The sequence below is a fragment of the Nylanderia fulva genome, unplaced genomic scaffold (assembly GCF_048542155.1).
Source record: "Nylanderia fulva isolate GAGA-0341 unplaced genomic scaffold, ASM4854215v1 Scaffold33, whole genome shotgun sequence".
Lineage (NCBI taxonomy): Eukaryota > Metazoa > Arthropoda > Insecta > Hymenoptera > Formicidae > Nylanderia > Nylanderia fulva.
In genome coordinates, this window is record NW_028190400.1 from 836,261 (window position 1) to 855,053 (window position 18,793).

The 18,793-nt window shown below is 31.1% G+C and overlaps 1 protein-coding gene across 3 annotated transcripts in view; it reads right to left on the reverse strand.

Moving 5' to 3' along the window:
* The window catches only part of Gbs-70E (Glycogen binding subunit 70E), a 29,210-nt gene that overhangs the window by 6,338 nt on the left and 4,079 nt on the right, over positions 1–18,793 (reverse strand). Inside the window, exons 2-4 of one of the 3 annotated variants that reach the window (XM_029298958.2) lie at positions 6,217–6,465; positions 4,989–5,510; positions 3,829–4,332 (exon numbers count right to left, since the gene is read on the reverse strand). In XM_029298958.2, the coding sequence (XP_029154791.1) occupies positions 4,156–4,332; positions 4,989–5,510; positions 6,217–6,459 (942 nt within the window). In that variant the 5' untranslated portion in view covers positions 6,460–6,465 and the 3' untranslated portion in view covers positions 3,829–4,155. Of the gene's footprint in view, positions 1–3,828; positions 4,370–4,988; positions 5,511–6,216; positions 6,466–18,793 lie in introns of those variants that run through there. The other 2 variants (XM_029298960.2, XM_029298959.2) reach the window with 2 other exon arrangements.

The following is an 18,793-nucleotide window of genomic DNA, read 5'->3' on the forward strand; positions in this document are numbered from 1 at the left end:
ACGTCACAGAAACATCTTGATTCATTTATACGAAAAGACACAGTTTGAGTTTATTAAAGTGGAAATGTCTCTGCTGCATGCAAAATATTATATACAAGTTCACAAATTAATAAATTGCGTGAATAATATTTTACAATAATAAATCAAAAGAGCTCTGATATATAAATTCAGGATGGAAACAAATTAATCAGATTAAGCGCAACAAACTTGTTATTAAATTCGGTCTTTTCTTTGGACCATCTTTTCAGCAGATCGATGTTAATTATCTGCTGGAACGTTCAAACTAATTAAGGAAGTATTTAATAACAAGTTTATTGTGTTTTATTTCTGCGATTGGCTCTTATTAGTCTGTTTCTATTTTGAATTTGTATTTACACATCAAAGTTTTCTTGATTGCAATCAAAATGCACATCGTGATTTGTCGCAGCCTTCCATCACGAAATAATATCTAAAAGACATTAAAGCCACCTGACATCACAGAAAAGTGTTGTGCTGATAAATATAGCGATTTTAGTGACATTGCGCAAAGTGGGTTAAGTCGTTAACGCATCAGGATCGAGTTTCGCAAACTTTCGAATGGACGAAGCTATCGAACAAGTCAAACTGAGCGCAAATCTGTCTTGGATCTGATGGTTTCCTTGTACTTCTCAGACCAGACAGATCAAAGTCGAGGACATCACGCGCTTGTAAAGAATCATTTTGTTATACTTATAATAGTGCATACGATGTGTGCTTGGCAGTGTGTCAAGGACCGTTTTACATTCTTTTGGCCCTGAAAATATTCCCCAAGACCTTGTCTGTAGACATTGTCGCTAAACTTCATATGTTGATTTATAAGTAGTCACGTACCTCGGCTTTAGATAAAATATAAAATATGGTAGTAACGAATTGTGACATTTAAACGGAAAATGCAACGAACTCGACACTATCGGTACAAAGGGAAGAGTTGGGAAAAAAAAGAAACCGCTCGACTGGATGAATGAATGTGTATGCGTGAGAAATGTACATATATATATTATATATATCCATAAAAACGAGTAAAAGTTATCGCCCTGATGATACTCGGGGGAGACGGACTCCCTCTTCATTCACTCGTGATTTCAGTGTTATTTATATAACATTTATCGGAAGGGAGATTAACAATTCCGCTTACTCATTGGATCCATACACAACTTGATTCTGTCTCGCGAATAATATATACACCTATTTAAATTCATTTAAATAAAGACCTTTCCTCTCGTAGCATTTCAGTTTTCAATATATTATATATATGACTAAGAAAAGAGTGGAGAAATTCAAATTCTGCAAAATCACACGGTAAGAACATGTGTTTTCTTATTAAAAACGGCCCTTGTTAAAATTTTTGTGTTAAATATTTAACACATTCACATGTATTAATTTAACATATTAATGTTGTGTTAATTGAATTTAAATGTTAAATTAAAACAATTGAAAAAAGATGTAAAACTAACACAATGTGCATCTATTTTTAATTTTACAGAATAAATATGTTCTATTTTATTAGTGACAAGATTTATCTGTTAAAATTTATAGAAAAAAATGTTGATTTTTTATTTTATAATATAGGTGGGAATGATAAAATCTAAAATTAACATATTTAGTTAATTTTTACATTAAAATTATATAGTTAATTTTACACAAATTTTACTTAAAATTATTTGAATTTTTGCATTTATTTGGTATTAAAATATTAACACAGTATTCGTCTTCACTTAACATATCCATATTATGTTAAATTAACACAAAAATGTCTGTGGACATGTTCCGTTTGGGACATGTGATATCTGTTCAATTTAACACAAATTTTTCAACTATGCAAAATATATTCGAAATTAAAAGAGAAAAATGTTTATTTCCTAAATTTCTATTCGCAGATCCTCAGTCATTAATTCGCCCGAATTGATACTCGATCGGCGCCTGATTTTCAATCAGATTTAAACTCGCGAAGAGAAAAAATCTCGTTCCAAGAAATATTTTTACATTTGCAATCCTTTTATTATTTGTTACATCCCTTATATCATCATGTCACGAGATGAATTGGTAACATGACGAAACGCGGAGAGAAAAAAACAAGAAAACGGAACACAGAGTGAGAGAAGAAAGGAGATACATCGCGCCATTTAAGATCGGTACATTATATTGTGTGATAACAACCTTTAGTTAAGACGATTTAATTAGAGTCGCGCGACTCCTCGTCGGTCGCGTCTCTTATCACGACGTCGCCGGTCGGCTGTTATTTATAGAGAGAAAGTTTCAAGCCGCCAGTGAACATACATTCGTATCTGCGGCTAAAAAGGACGTTCGTAAAATTTGCAAATGTATAATTTCTACGTTCCGCGTCTCGCAATTGCGATTGCGAGTCGCCGAAACGGATAAATAGGCAAAATAGAGGACGTTTGAGCTATCGCAGACACTCTCGAGGAAGCTCGTTGCACTTTTGTCGGTTAATAATAACTTTCGCGAGCGTGGTACTATTCCGTCTGCGCGCAAAGAGAAAGCGTAAATAGATGACATGTATCTCTTAGAAAAGCGAGGACATGCTAAATCCAGAAATTGAAAGCTTTAAGCTCCACATTAACTCAATTATATATCTTTTTTCTTCAATTTATATTTCAAAATTAAATAGCTCTGCAAAAATCGTATAAGCTTTTGAAGCTTCAAAGTATCATTAGAAAAGTCTCTTAAAAAAAAATAAAGAAATGAAACATATGCTTTATTGAGTTCAATAAAAACTTCATTTTTTATTATAATTTTTATTATGATGGATCTTTCATTTTTTTATTGTATTATTTATTACGATCTTTCTTTGAAATTATTTTCGTCAAAATTAAATAGCTTTGCAAAAATTCTAAGCTTTTGAAGTTTCAAAGTATCATTAGAAAAGTCTCTTTACAAAAAATAAAGAAATTAAACATATGCTTTATTAAATTCAATAAAAACTTCATTTTTTATTATAATTTTTATTATGATGGATTTTTCATTTTTTTATTATAATTTTTATTATGATGGATTTTTCATTTTTTTATTGTATTATTTATTACGATCTTTCGTTGAAATTATTTTCGATGCTTGTTATTGGAGTTAACTCTTGTAATGTTTTTGCAGACAGTGACTTCGCGAAATTCAAATAGGCATTATAATCCTTTAAAAAGCAGTATATAAATGTTGATATTGTCGCAATGTCTGCTGCATTGAAAATTCGAGTGTAATCCGTTGATATATGATTAAAGATTCTATAATCTTGGTATTTATCAACCAGCAGAATCAAACGAGTCTCTGAATCTCGCTTATTCTTTTTATTTCGTGTACAAGGATAAGCCCATAAGAATACACGTCTTTTCAAGTACATATATATAGAAGAAGCGTAATGAATAAGCTCATATTTGAGTAAGACTTTGGCTTAAAACGAGTAATTAAATATATTTACGAAAACCGCTAATCAAAGTTAAAGACAAAATTGGTATTTCATTACAATTATAAAACATAAATAAAAATAAAAAATGAAACAAATTTTTCAATCCATCTATAGTATCTATCTGTTTAAAATTGTTGTGTAAATCCATCAAATTTTAGAAAAATAAAGCGAAAAAATTGTCAAACATTTTTCTCGATAAAAATAAAAAATTATTATCGGACGTAAAAAGCATTTGAATTAGTCGGAATGAGAATACGCAAATGAATTTACGTAGCAATTTATTGCGTAAGCCGCATATTCCTCTTTTCCCGTTCCGCCATAAAAATAAGTTTGAATAAACTTGACAAAGTATTTTCATGCGAAGCAGAGATAAGGGTAGAATCAGGGCTTACCGTGCAGATTGCGTTATCCGAAGGAGCTCGACGTCGCGTCCGCTCTGCTGCTGTTCGCTATCATCCCCCGATTGTTTTTCTCCCGCACGCGCGCTCTTGTTTCCCTCGTTCTCAATTCGGATCGTCGCGCAGCTTCTCCTCTCTCTCGTCGTGATCTCGTCGTACCCTCATCCTCCAAGATGATTCGCGTCCCGCGAGATGACTACGGCTCAACTTACTCGATCTCTCGTCTTGGCTCGAAATGCCGGTGAAGAAACTGGAGTAGTTCGTACAGCTTGAATTGGTATCGAGACACGAGGGGGCTACAAAACCTCCTCGCAGGTAGATTCACCAGTAGGGCGCGTCGTTGACTAGGTGCTGCCAGGACGAGAATTCGCTCCAGGTGCGCATGCTGAGCCTGGTGATTTCCGTGTTGCGCGGGACCATGCTGCCGGTCCCGTTGTTGGAGCTCCCGTCGCACGTCATCGTCTGGATGTTGTCGCACCATTTGGCCGATACTTGGGGCTGAAGCGTATGACGTGTCTCAATCCTTTGGCATGTGCTTGCATCGAAAATTATTTTTCTTCGAATTTTTTACAATTTATTTTACGCGTCGGCTTATATATTACGTGAAAAAAATATTTAAATAACTCGAATCGCGAAATTGAAACAAATATTTTTCGTAAAATGTATTTGTAAATCTTTTCTAATTTTTTAACAAGTTCTGTCATCGTTCAAATAAAAATATTCTTGAGGACATTTATAAACCTTAAGAATATAAATAGCTTTGGGAAGCAATAAACCGTGACCAGATTGCCGCTACTTGGTAAATATTTGATAAAGTTACCGAAGATTCTTTGGTATATATGTATATGTTCATAACTAAAATCGCGTAATAATTTTTATGAAATATGTCAGTCATCAAAGAATATCGTCGTGCATCATTATTGAAATTCCAAATAGAAGTGATATCACAGTCAATATACATATATTCGACAAATATTAGGAAATTTTCTCTCTGTGTATTTATGAGAAATCATTATACATATATATATATATATATATATATATATATATATATTAAATTGAAAAGTATTCCCAATAATGAAGAGGCACATTAAACCAAAGTGAATAAATCAATTGTAATTTCGAAAAGACATGTTTAGAAGGTAAAAACTTACCTCTTGCTTCTTACGAATCACGTAATTCTTGCCCTCGTTGTTATCCCAGGACTCCTTGCCATCGGTGCGGTATCGGACGCAGAACTCGATGACATTCGAGGCCACGGGCAGAGTGAGCCGGAAACGAAAGGTGTCGTAGAGCGTGAGGGTGACCGGCGAGCCTCGTTGCTCCACGTACGTGCAGTACACATCCTCGTGAGTGGACCAGGAGTCGTTGCTCGCTCTCACCACGACTTCCTTGTCGTAAGCCAGATTCCGGACCTTCACGGTGCCTACCAGGCATTGCTCGGACTCGCGCACAATCACATTCTCCAAGCTGACACTCTCCTGATCGAGCTTATGGCGAAAGGCGAGATAGTCGCTTGCCGGTTGCGGGAAGGTCACCTGCCACAGTGGCGTAGAATTCTGCGCCGCGTCCTGATTTGGATCCTTGGGCGAACCGAGCAGACCTCCGGTCAACCCGGCCACGTAAGCCGTGCTCCATAGTGGTGGCACGTGGCTTGGTTCCGACATTACGCGAACCTGCGGACGAAATATTGAAAGTGAGGAAAAAATAATAGAGAACAAGTCGTTGACTAATATGACTCGTGATAATTCGAAATTACTTGGATTGGAATTGAAAATATTTGTTCTCATGCAAATACGAGTGGAAAGTGATTTTTGGCACTTCTTCTTTTTTGCTTCTGACATACATGTATATGAATCCAATTTACATTGATTAATAATATGCATAATTTAGATAATCAAAAAACTGGCGAATACGCACAACAATGCGTGATTCGTGTGGATCTTAAGGTAAAATATTAGTGTGATATTTCAATAAAAATGCTACTTCGAACGAAAAGTATCATCGAAAAGCAAGATAAAAATAAGCTGTTAAACTTATCGCTGTAATATTGATTTTGCCTATCTGTATCGTTTGCGAACTTCTCAAAGGTAAACACAGACTTATGTTAGATGCATATCTACACTTTGCTTGCGAACATAGTCCTCTGTGTTGGCCAAATTCTCTTATGAAATTTTATTAATATAACATCGATTCACGATACAGGTTTAAAAATATTTACACATGTTTTTCTTTATTTTTTTTTACTTATTAAAGGAACAAGTCAGCAGAGATATACGAAACACAGATGCAAATAATAAAATCCAATTTATCGCTCAGAAAGGTCAATTTCGCCGTATAATTAAATAATTCTATATAATTAATATAATATAATATAATTACCTGTGTGAGAGGACGACCGCGGTCGTCGGCGAACACCACCCGTTTCTTCTGCTTGCCACTGCCATCGTTTCGCAGCGTGTCCAGGGGCAAAGCTCCCGAAGAGAGACATGGTCTGATCCTGGGAGGCACAGTTCTAGTACTGATTGTGGGTGCCGAAACCACCAGAGGACTGTACAATAGAGAACTGTAAACCGGAGGGCTGTGCCCCAGGATCAGTTCGGCCGGCATTGCTATGGAACACATTTAGATCTGAAATTACAAAAAAAATGCTGTTTAAAATGCTGATTGCATATGAATGTTTCAGTTTTGACGCGTCACGTAAAAATCGTGGAATTTAAAAAAATTGGGGATGATTTCTTTCATATACTTAAAAATTAGATTTTCGAATTATTATATAACAGAGTTATTTATTATATACATATATAAATTATAAAAATACTCTGTAAAAATTAGATTTTATAACTTTATTTTCTAATTGTTTTATATAATTTTTCTTTATATAATTATATATAATTTTTCCTATATATTTTATTTTTCAAAACATCTTATGAGTTAATAGCGTACAATTTTCGTCGACGATATTTTCTTTCGCACACACTTTCTAATTATTCCTTCACGGCTAAAATTATACAGAAGTGGTTGTTAAAAATTATTCGCGAGAAATCGAACGAGAGACTGGACTGTGCTGTTCCTAATGTAATTCTGGCGTCTGACAAATTTATTGGCGCCAAGATGCTTAATATTAATTTCTCCATCGTCGTGGGCGAATGTGCCCTGCTACGATATAACATCACATCAGAACTGTCGCTTCTCGCCTGCCAGAGATTTCGTCAACCATTCGAATCACTCCTAGATCACGTGGATCTGCATAGTCTTATTGTTAAAGCTATTAAAAATATCTGATAGTTATATTGATCGAATACCAATTAGTTATCGATATGACTGATATACGTTCATTGATTTGCTAATCATATTTTCCACATCGATAATAAAGACACAGTCTCGTCAAATATTTTTATACATGTTAAGAATTTGATGATAATGATACGCATAATTCGTGCGTTAATATATTTTGCAGAATTATCAGTCAATATCTACCGTATCAAATGCGATATCATCTACTCAAGCATGTATTAAAATATCTTGCAAAATAATATAATAATCTCGTGTACATATATGTATGCATTTTTTCTTTCGACACGAGATACGATGTAACAGTCTGACTATAAATTTAGCGAAATAAATGATTAAAAGCTTTTATCAAGTAATCTAACAAAATATAAATAAGATTTTTATTATACCTTATTAACATCAGTTTTGAGATAAAATGGGGCGTGATAAGATGTAATAACAATAATTTTAATAATTAATTGTAATAATAGATAATAGTTTTCACAATTATTGTAATAATTAGCAATTCTTTTCAAACATGCAATTCTATATCAGAAATTTTTGTTATAATAAAAATTTTGAACCTATACATATATCTTATATAACTTGTTAAGTTAACATTGATTCTTTCGTATTTTAAATATAGCAATATAGTGCAAAAAAAGCTTACACAACAGCTATTTTGCTGTACATAAGGATGTCGCAATCTCCGGGACTTGTTGCAATTTATAAATCTGCATATTAAAAGCCATTTAAAGGTAAAGAAGAGTGAAGTTACGCTAGAGCTCATTATAGCGTGCATTCTACGCACATTTTTATCGTTGATATACTTTTTTACATACGACACGACGTTTGCGTGTACTCGCTGTGGTATTATACACGTGTAATTATGTTACTCGCGGAGTAGAATTACGAGTTTCGAGGATGGCAAACCGGTGATCCTCCGCGCGCTGTCGCTCTTCCTTTTTTGAGGACCGGTTCCGGGTAAAGAAGACCGGGCTCGAGATGACACGAATATATACCACAGTTTGTATGTACCAGACCGGAACCGAATGGCGGAGCATCTCCACACCGTTTGAGAATAGTCGGACCGTGAATAGCGCGAACGTTTCGAGTTTCAACGCGCAAAGTCACCTCCTAAATCGCGCTCGCGTGCGTATCTTCGCGCCAAGAGATATGCATATCGATTACAATACGAGAGACGCCACAAAAGTAGGGGTTCTCTCCCCTGGACCGGAAATAAACACTGACTGAATACACTGAAAAAAATTATTGAGTTTGAATAAGTATTTATTTCAATTAATACTGCCAAATAAATCATCTATTTCCCATACAGCACACAAGTTTGCAGCAATATTGCAACAACATTGCAATATTGTACATTGCATAGCAATATTGCAGAAATATTATATAGACATGAATTTGCAATATAGTTTAAGTAACGTTGCAGCAACATTTCAGAAATAATATGAAAACAAAATTCACGTAAAAAATATTAGGTACAGAACATTTAGTCCGATCATGTATTTGACACATTTCTAATAATCCAATAGTAATATTACATATATATTTTATTGTATTATTGCTGCAATGTTATAGAACAATATAAATGTTGCCACAATGCTGCTGCAATCTTGTTGTGCTGTATGGGTTGAAACTAATAATATTGATTGGATGTAAAAAATATTTATTTGATATAAGAAAATCCTTTGCATTGAGCAATGTAAATAGATATTTATTTGTTTCAAATAAATGTTTTATTAGGTAGTATTGAAATAAATATTGATCATTTAGTCTTTTCTTTTATAGAAAAAAATTAATTTCCTAAAAATGTAATGTATACTGATTGCTAATGAATGGATAACAGATATATACATTATCAGCTCTGCGAATATCGCTGGCAAAAGCGAAACCAAGTACGCTATTGCTGAACATTCGGATGCTTATTTCTCTTGAAGCAGTGCTATTCTCAATAATTGGATACTAAAAATCAATTGAGATAAAAGTGACAAAGTCAGCTTAGGATATCAATATTTGTCATATGACTGAAAAGATTAAGCTAGATTTAATTCGGCACGTGCGGTTATTTTTGTTATTACGGTTTGATAACATTTATAACGGAAAATTGATATAATTATTATAATAAGCATTGAGCAATGTAAGTAAAAAAAAAATCATGTTATTTCAGGTCGAGAAAACTAGGTCGTAATTAAATTGCGATTAAAGCGACATTAGATTAAGTATATTTAAAAAAAATGTTCTAAGATAAAAAATATATATGTATTTATCAGGAATAGAAAATTAAAAAACGAAAATTAAACAAGGGAAGACTTAAACATTAGCAATTACGATAAGATAGAGAAAAACTTATTATAAAACTTAAATGCTATTACAGGTACAGTTCATGAAATCGTCATATAAGTATATGTATATTTATATATATAGTAAGTTGAGATCATCATACAATTATGACTTCTCCTTCAATGATTGCCTTCTCTGTCAATGATGTAGCAAGGACAGATTGTTTGGTCTAATGAATTACACAAAAAATCTTATCGTTTCTTACTACAAGTCATATCATTTCTCTGTAATTTTCCGAAGTTGCTGCTGATACATCAATATATCATCAAGTTGTTGAATAATACAATGCGATAAATTAGTGATTTATCTATTTTTGTTCGTGTCTAATTTTGGTACTAATTTGTTAGATACAATTTTGTTATAATATAGATATCACTATCTATTTTATATATGAATATCTATCTATTACAATATGTAATATACACAAATATGTATAATATATATTACATGATATATCTATATATATATATATATATATATATATATATATATAAAATAGAATTTATGATCATTAAATTTTTTATTGCCATTCTCATTTATGTGGCGAAAGAGCAATTTTAAGAAACAATATGATGGATATATCTACCTTATTATATCATATTACTATATAATATATATTTTTATAATCAATGAATTAAAATTAAAATTATTTTCGTTCAATAAAATATCAATAGATTTGTACACACAGTATATGTAAAAAGAGTGAAGAAATTGAATTAAAATTTTGTATAGTCAAAATCGTTTTATCGTAACTTCATTTTAAGTAGCAAAATTTTTCTAATTTTTTATCGAAAAATACATAAATAATTTCTATTTATCAACATGCCTTCATCTCGTCAATACCTTCATTATCGCGTTTGCAGGCAATAAATCTTCGATATACCTCGTTGCACTTCTATTCATCGATTTGATGACTCGCGGCAAGCGTGTTGCATTTTCCTTCTCGCAGGCGCATCGTCGCGTGTTCAAGCGTGATATATTCGGCCGTGATTATTTTTATCGGTCCCGAAGAGATAGCGGAATGAACAGACTTTAACTCATGATCTTAATTCTCGATTCGACATACCTCGTTACATCTCTATTTACGGCACGTTGATCTTTACCGAGATGAATCGTCATGTGTTTGAGGCTGAGATTCTTTTACCGCAAAGACGAAGTAGAAGAAATTTCTCATCAAACTCTGATGATCGGATCGGATTACTCAGTAATTATCATAAATAAGTAGATAAACGTTGCGTAATAAACATGTAAATTAAAATTGATGTGATTTCATTATAAATAATATTTCTGCATCTCGTTTAAAATAATTATTACATTCGGAATATCATGGAATATTTTTTCGTGGACATTCATAATATAAAAATGTGCAACAGTCTATTAAACAAAGATTTCAATTAAGATAATTATAATATTAGCAAAATTATTTTTCATAAATATAAATAAATATAAATATAAATGTAAATTTGTTTGCAAATTTAAATATAAATAATAGAAGATTTATATGACATTAATATTTATTATATAAATTACACATATATTAAGTTGCAAATATGTTTACTTATAGATATTATAAATGAAAAGAATTAAATATTTTAAAAGATTTTTAAATGTTAATTTTCTTTCACAAATTTTAGATTCGATTAAATAATTTTAAGATTAGCAAAATTGTGAAAAACACAACCAAAAATTGATAGCATCAACTTTTTCCGCTTCTTGTAGAAGAAGCAACAGAATGGGATACGTATGTCATCCGTAGCAATTTATCATTTGCCCTCTTCTGTTTATATATGAGAGAGGTCAGGTCATATGGAGGAGCACGCGACATGACTGCAGCGAGTGTCAGATATGTATCAAGCTCGATAGACCGCATTTTTGTGGCGATGCACTTTTTTCTTCGTCTCGATTAATGTAAATATTAATGATATTATGTTTCTAAAAAATTTATAACTTTTCTAATTTTTCTAATTTTCTAATTTTAATCAGCTTTTTTCTTTAAAATAAATATTTTTATTTTAATTAAAAGAAAAATATTTCTTTTAAATAAAAAAATTGGTAAATATATTTTTTACCATCAACAAGATAAATAATCGATAATTATGTTGATCATGTACTAAAGTTTATAGCAATTTTTTTATAATTGATTTTTATCATGATTTTATGTTGTAATTCACATGATATATTCACATAGTTCATCAGTGTAGTTTATATAAGATAATGTGACATCCTCTTTATCTAGAAAAAATCCATTATTTTTGCAAATTGTAAAGATAAAATCAGTCACACATTTATCTAATACAATTATCATTAGTACTTTTAGTATTTTTTCATGTTAATCACAAATATTATATATTAGACACTAGATATCCTATTACTGTTTACGTTATATGTGCTCCAAGTCATCTTACGTTTACATTTTAGTTAATTCATTAGAAATTTCATTCTTGCATAATTTTTTTTGACGTGAGATTTTTTAAATATTTAATTGTTATTTATTTTAATAATTATTAATTATTATTTTTATACTTAATTATTATGGATATTTTTTTATACTTTGTTATACTATTTATTTTGGATAAGAATCATTTTATATATTTTTGCTCATTTTGTATAAGTTGTAATATTTCTTCAATACATACACAGTAAAGATGTAAAGATTAGAGATTGTAAAACGTAAGATGACTCAATCCTTACATATATATATTTCGCAAAAAAATCTAAATTATTTCGAAGTTTTATGAGAAAACATCTGTGGCGTTTGAATACAATGCACTGTAAAATGCCAATTATTTATACGACGGCTTTTTTTATTTCGTCGGGGATCGAACGGCCACGTGACTCGCTGCGGAAAATTACGCAGTCGTCAAACTATTTCGGACATACTCGCGGTCAAATTTAGAAAAGTCCCACCGTCCACCGTCTTCTTGCGCTTCGTGTCGTGAAACACACCACGGCCTTGGACCGGGTCCAATTGTTCATGCTCTAAGGTAGATGTAAACTCGTCGCTATTATCAAAGAGAGTGGCAAAGCAAGTCTAATTGCGAATTGCTTGAAATAGAGGAAACCTTAACCTCGCGTCTTATTACACTTGAGCAAGTTGTAATCAGCAACAAATGATTTAAAGAAATTGCAATTTAACGAAAGTAAAAGAAGTATGACAAGACCTATAGAGTTTTAATATTTAGTTCTAGTATTTTGCATTCTGTTAAGAGAAAATCCTACGATATATATTTTATACAGAGAATTATAAAAAAAACTTTCAAAGCTTACATTTTACATATAGGCTTATGGAATAATATTATTTTACTCTTTTTCGCTTTATGCAAATTATATGATATTCATTGTATTAATTTAATTTTTAAACGCGACTACGAAAAATATTATGATAACAAATTTACATAATTTATACTGAACGACAACAATTTTCAACGAGTAATATAGATGTTTGTGCGTCGAATATATTTGTTACATTAAAATTATAATTTTAAATCTGAATACAAATGATAAATCTGAAACTACGATGTAATCCATTAGGATTATAAATGGAGGAATCTGTGGTTACTTTACACTTTGTTCACAAATGTAATCGCCAGAGATGAGATGAAATGCATTGACATCATATGGTTACACAGCTCTGTAATCGAATCATTTGTCGTCAAAGAACGTAGTGCTGCATGACGAGCAGGCAAATTACCATACATAGAACGAAACATCTACATTGACAAAATGATCAAGCACTTGTTTCATGCTTTTTAACATGCAATTATTTTAGTATGTAATTTACGATAAATATAGATAGTAAAACGGGTAGTAATTTACAATAGATAAGACGTACGTTAAAGAAGTCACTTTTGATATTCTTATAATCTCAAAATTTAATTTGTGCAGATATATAATAACAGTCTTCTCTTTCTATGTCAATAACCTTATCAAATTGAGAAAGTAGAGCCACGTGGAAGTGGAGTGTATATCTAATCTAAGCAATATTTATTTTAAACAAATTTTTTAATGAGAAACTATGATGAATGAAATCTGCCTCATAAATCTGTCTCATAAATCTTTCTACATTATTTGAAATGTGCTATTTATATGTTCGTTTCATTGGATAAGAGATCATCACTCCTCACTCGGATCGAGCGGAAGGCGTGCTAAATGTTTGACTGGGCCATCATATTTGAGATGCAAAAAATGCGCATCTAAGATTAAGATGAATTTACGCAATAAGCACCATCATAAAAATAGAAGTATTACATTACATATGCTTATAATCGATAAAATATTAATTTTAAGAAAAATTTTGCATACATATGCTAATCAATTTTTCATTCAATATGGCAAATGTCAAATAAATATTTAATAATAATATTTGTCTAGTAATGATATATGCCTATATTATCAATTGTTTGTGTGCAATATAATAATTAAAAATAAACTTTGAAAAAAATAAACTTAAAAGACGAGAAGTTTATAATTTACAGTCTTATAAAAATAAATTTTGAAATATTGCGATAACTTAGATTATTATTTTATTAGTTTTATTAATTTTACTGTTCGATTTTTTCTTCTCATAGCTTTAAATACAAGTTATTAAAATATAATAAAATTATAAATTAAACTTTTTCTTCTCATAGCTTTAAATACAAGTTATTAAAATATAATAAAATTATAAATTAAGTTGCTGTGTGTAGATATTTTTATGTTATACATCATAAAAATTTTATATATAATCTTACGTCACCCAGAAAAATCGAAAGAAAGTCGTACAGATGTCAATTATAATTATTAAATGTGCACAATTAGCAGATTATTTAACTGAAAAAATATGAAATAACACAGTATTTATGTGACAGACATCCTAATTTTACTAATCAGTTGTCACATAGTTATCAGTAGGTATCTTATTTACTATATCACAAAATGATAAGATTGTCTAACTGTCTAATATTAAACAGTATAAACAGATAATAGAAAATGTCAAATGTCATACGAACCTGTCAAATATCACGCGCATTAAGAAAATTTCTTGTAAATAATTTTAATGTTCAGTTTAATTCATCACATTTTTATTACGTTAGCAATTGTGTAGTTTTTTTTATTGTATAATAAGATTATTGTTCCTTTACATAATTTTTCACTTTTTACAGATGTTTATTATTTAATAAGTGTATATATACTTTTATTGTGATAATATGAAAAGTCAAGATTTTTATGAGGAATAAGTGAAAAGTTATCTAAGTAATTGGACGCAATTCGTAAAATCGAACTAAAGACTGTTTTATTTTCCAATTAGAAAATTTCAAATAATTTATGGCATAAATTATGTCATAGGATATAAAATTGCCTAATTCTACTATATATTATGATTTGCCGACAAGTTAACAAATATATTCGAGAGAGAATCAAACAGGAAAATTTAATCGCGTAAATATATATATATATATATATATATATATATATATATATATATGTATGTATGTATGTTGCTATCGGTTTCGACAGTTTCACCGGTATAGCGTGACTTTTGTTTGTCGGTTCGTAATGTGCGATACTGCCTGATATAAAGCCTATAATCGGAGTCACCTTGCGGTTCGAGACACATATTTTTTATCGTTGAGGAAAACACGAGTGGAGGGCGCGTTTAATTTGATTGTGTTAAAAATGCACTTGCCATCAAGGCGAATGACGTTCTCAATGACGTCGATCGGACTTGTTTCGGAAAGATTGGCAGTGCAAGGAGGGTGAAATCGCGCACGTGAGTGCGAATTGCCCCGAATCGCTTCTCACTCGAATTCCGCAAATAGCACGATGCTCCTATTCTGTCTTATGAATCAGTTGGCGAAAATAAAGACAGAATGACGATCGTGAATGAAAACAGTAATCATTTTCTCGAATTCACACATAGATTTCACAGAACTTCACCAAACAACTCTGATCTCTTTGCTCTAGAAAACATCCGCAGAAAATGAATGGATGAAAGATTTTCTTATGAAATCACGTCAAGTTTAGCAAAACTGAAAATTGCAGATCTAAAGTGTAAATGAATGAATTTGTTGCAGTTTTTAAACAGTCATTAGTATCATGTAAAGAAAATGCTCATTAAAAATAATTTGTGTAAAATAATGCATATTATATATTTTTTAAATAAAGTAATCAAGCTTCTGATAATGAAATTCATGAACGAGATTAAATTTGAAAGATGAATAGTTGATAGAACTGCTTAATTAATTACATTCCATGTTGCTCAAATAAACACTTTGATACAGTATCTAATATCGCGTTCTAATTATAATTGTTGATCCGCCTATAAAGAATTCGTATTATCGGAAAGAAGAGACAAATGACACCAAAATAATGATGCCAAAACCTTTGTGTATGCCTGACCTATGATAATCTCGATATCATATTACTCGGTTTGTGCATCAAAGAATGATCAGAAGTATTTAAACGATGTGCATGAGAATGTAAACATTATGCTGGCTAACCTTGAACTCTTGCTGCTCTTTGCCATTTTTAATTGTCAGGCACGCATACATTACTGTTTTATTTTTTTAATTTGCTTTTTATAAACGCATTCTGAACAAAAAAGTTTTATAACGATTTTAAGATTTATGAAGTCACCTTTAGTAGAAAGAGAGAGATCTTTCACTTCAAAATTTTTAATAAATCTGCGTATAAAAATTTTTTAATAATTTCGAATAATTCTAAAAGCGTAAATCAGGAGAGGAAATCAATGAACATAAATCAAATGTAATATTTTTAACCAAAAAATTAGATTTACATTGGATAGAAAAGATTATTTTGCTACTAATGATATATTCACTATTAATAAGATATGTAGAAAATATATGAAAAGTCTGTATATTTCCATCGTTGATGTTAGAAAAGCAAATAGAGAGATCAGGGAAGATCATCAATATTCATTACAAATTTTTATCAAAACTTGTGACATATGTCATGTTTGTACGTTTATTTCTTACATTCGATAAGTCGATGAGTATAATTACTTAGTATAATTACGATGAATATTACTTAGTAACACATAATAAATTTTGATTGCAACGATAATTTGTTCAAATTTAAATTTACATTGTACAGTTATTCGTAAGATGTAAAAATTTCGCGTCAGAAAAATAACCGATCATCGTAAAAAGATAATGAGTAGAGGAGCAGAGACATTCCTCAACCGGTTTTACCTTTTCACATACATGTCACAAGAGAAACGAGCATAAATCGAATTCAGTCGAAAGCGGAAGGACCGGTCGACGGAATTTAAATACCTTCATTTCAATTCGGACTTCGCGATCAGACTACGAGTGTGTGACAAAAATAGCTCGGGAATTATTTAGAGATTTGCCTTTTGATTAGGCTATTCCTTAATGCTACCCTAATCCTAAAATTTTATAATAATTGTATATAAAATATCAAAATTTTAAATAATTAGTTAAATAAAATTAATCAATCATACAGTTATTAGTCAAACATTTAAAACATTTTTTATTTACCTTTTCGATCTATTGATCGTTCATAGATTTATTCTAATTACTGAAAATAAATTGCACTCTTTGTGCTGTATTTGCTTTTTAAATATTTTCCAAAAAATGCAAAACATGTTCTACAAAATTGCTTTCTATAAAATCATATCTGTGCAAGTACGAATCGAGAACGAGCGTTCACTCCAATCGTAAAAATTCGGCAAAGTTATTGATAGGAGTGTTAATAACTGTTGCATATGTCACCAGACATCCACGCAACGAGCACGTGTTGAACCGTAGTTGCTACCTTCAGTGTCAGCCGATTTATGTATATTCCAGTACAGAATATATTTTTCTTTTTTTTTCTTTTTATTACTCAGATGAAGGCGCCGCTGAGGTCGAATCTTCACGGCCTTATCGGCTTCGTGTTTCTGGTTCGAAGCAGTAATGATAACCAATATTTATCCTCAGCTTTTCTTTCTCTCTCTCTTTCTCTTGGTTCTAATGCCCTCGTCGATCGAGGAATCTTACCGAACAAAGTTTAATCGTGCCAAAACTACACGTACACGCATAATGAATAAAGCGGGAAATAAAAAATGATAACTAAATATAGCGAGAAATTATATATACATATACATACGTATAAGAGATGCTGAATAATTATTTCTATATTTGATTATTTAATATTTGCTAATGCTTATTAAAATGCAAGTCTCTTTTCTGACGTAAAAAAAGATGATGAATATGATTTGAAAACTAGACAATTAATTTGCTCATATTTCAATAATTAAATTTCCAAATTTAGAAATAAATTCGTTAATAGTTCTTGATACGTAAAAAATATTTGTTATTATACAATCATCATATTATCTTATAATCCTTTGCACAGATTATCTCCTGAGTATCAAAAGAGTTGCACTTGGTTACACTTAATTAACTGTTGCGTCTTTAACTTTTATTCGTGATATGTAATGTGATATCATTCGAGAATCACGTGGCTGTAAGTTGACTTTTTTTAACTATGACATGAGAGATTAGTAGACAAATCGAAAGACTGATAAGGTGTCATTCGAAGTATCACGTTAAGAGATTCTCAGTTTCCATTAATAATGAAATATAAGATACATTAATTTCTCAATAAATCTTCATATACTTTACAATTTCATTAATTGTAAAACAGTTATCAAAAAGATGACTTTAATATTGATTTAAACGGTGAAATAAACAAATTGACTATTATTGTTTACGATAATAATGTTTACTTTTACTGATTTTTTATATTCTGACAAATAATAAACGCTCTCATAGAAAAGATATCAAAATTTTAATATAATCTGATAAATCAAAATGTATTTAGATTGACATTCCATTTTTTGACTGTACATTCTATAATATCCAATCTTTTCATTTCTTTGCTCATTTTTTTCGGAAAATATTTTTTCGCGATAATCGGCAGACAGGTTTCCTCCGGAAGTGTGAATACTTCGGCATGCACATATGTGCAAACATATAGGTGAATAGAAATTATATTTATGAATATGAATGCCATGCTTTACATATGTCAGTTTAATAGAATTCCGCGTGAGCGTATGCGAGGGACGATTGACCGGAAAACACGCGTTTTCCTGTGGGGGCACGAGAGCACGCGGCCACACGCATATGCGCGTGAACGTGGTCCAGGAAGCCGGCTAAGCCGGTTTCGAGCAAATATCTGGACATGGAACATGTTCAATGAACGTTTATGAATGTCTACACAGATTCAAGAGTCGCAAAAAATTTTCGCTTTTAATAGTCAAAAAAGTTATCAAGTTCTCCACTCATTGAACAGTATTTAATTTCTTTTAATGCTTGATTAT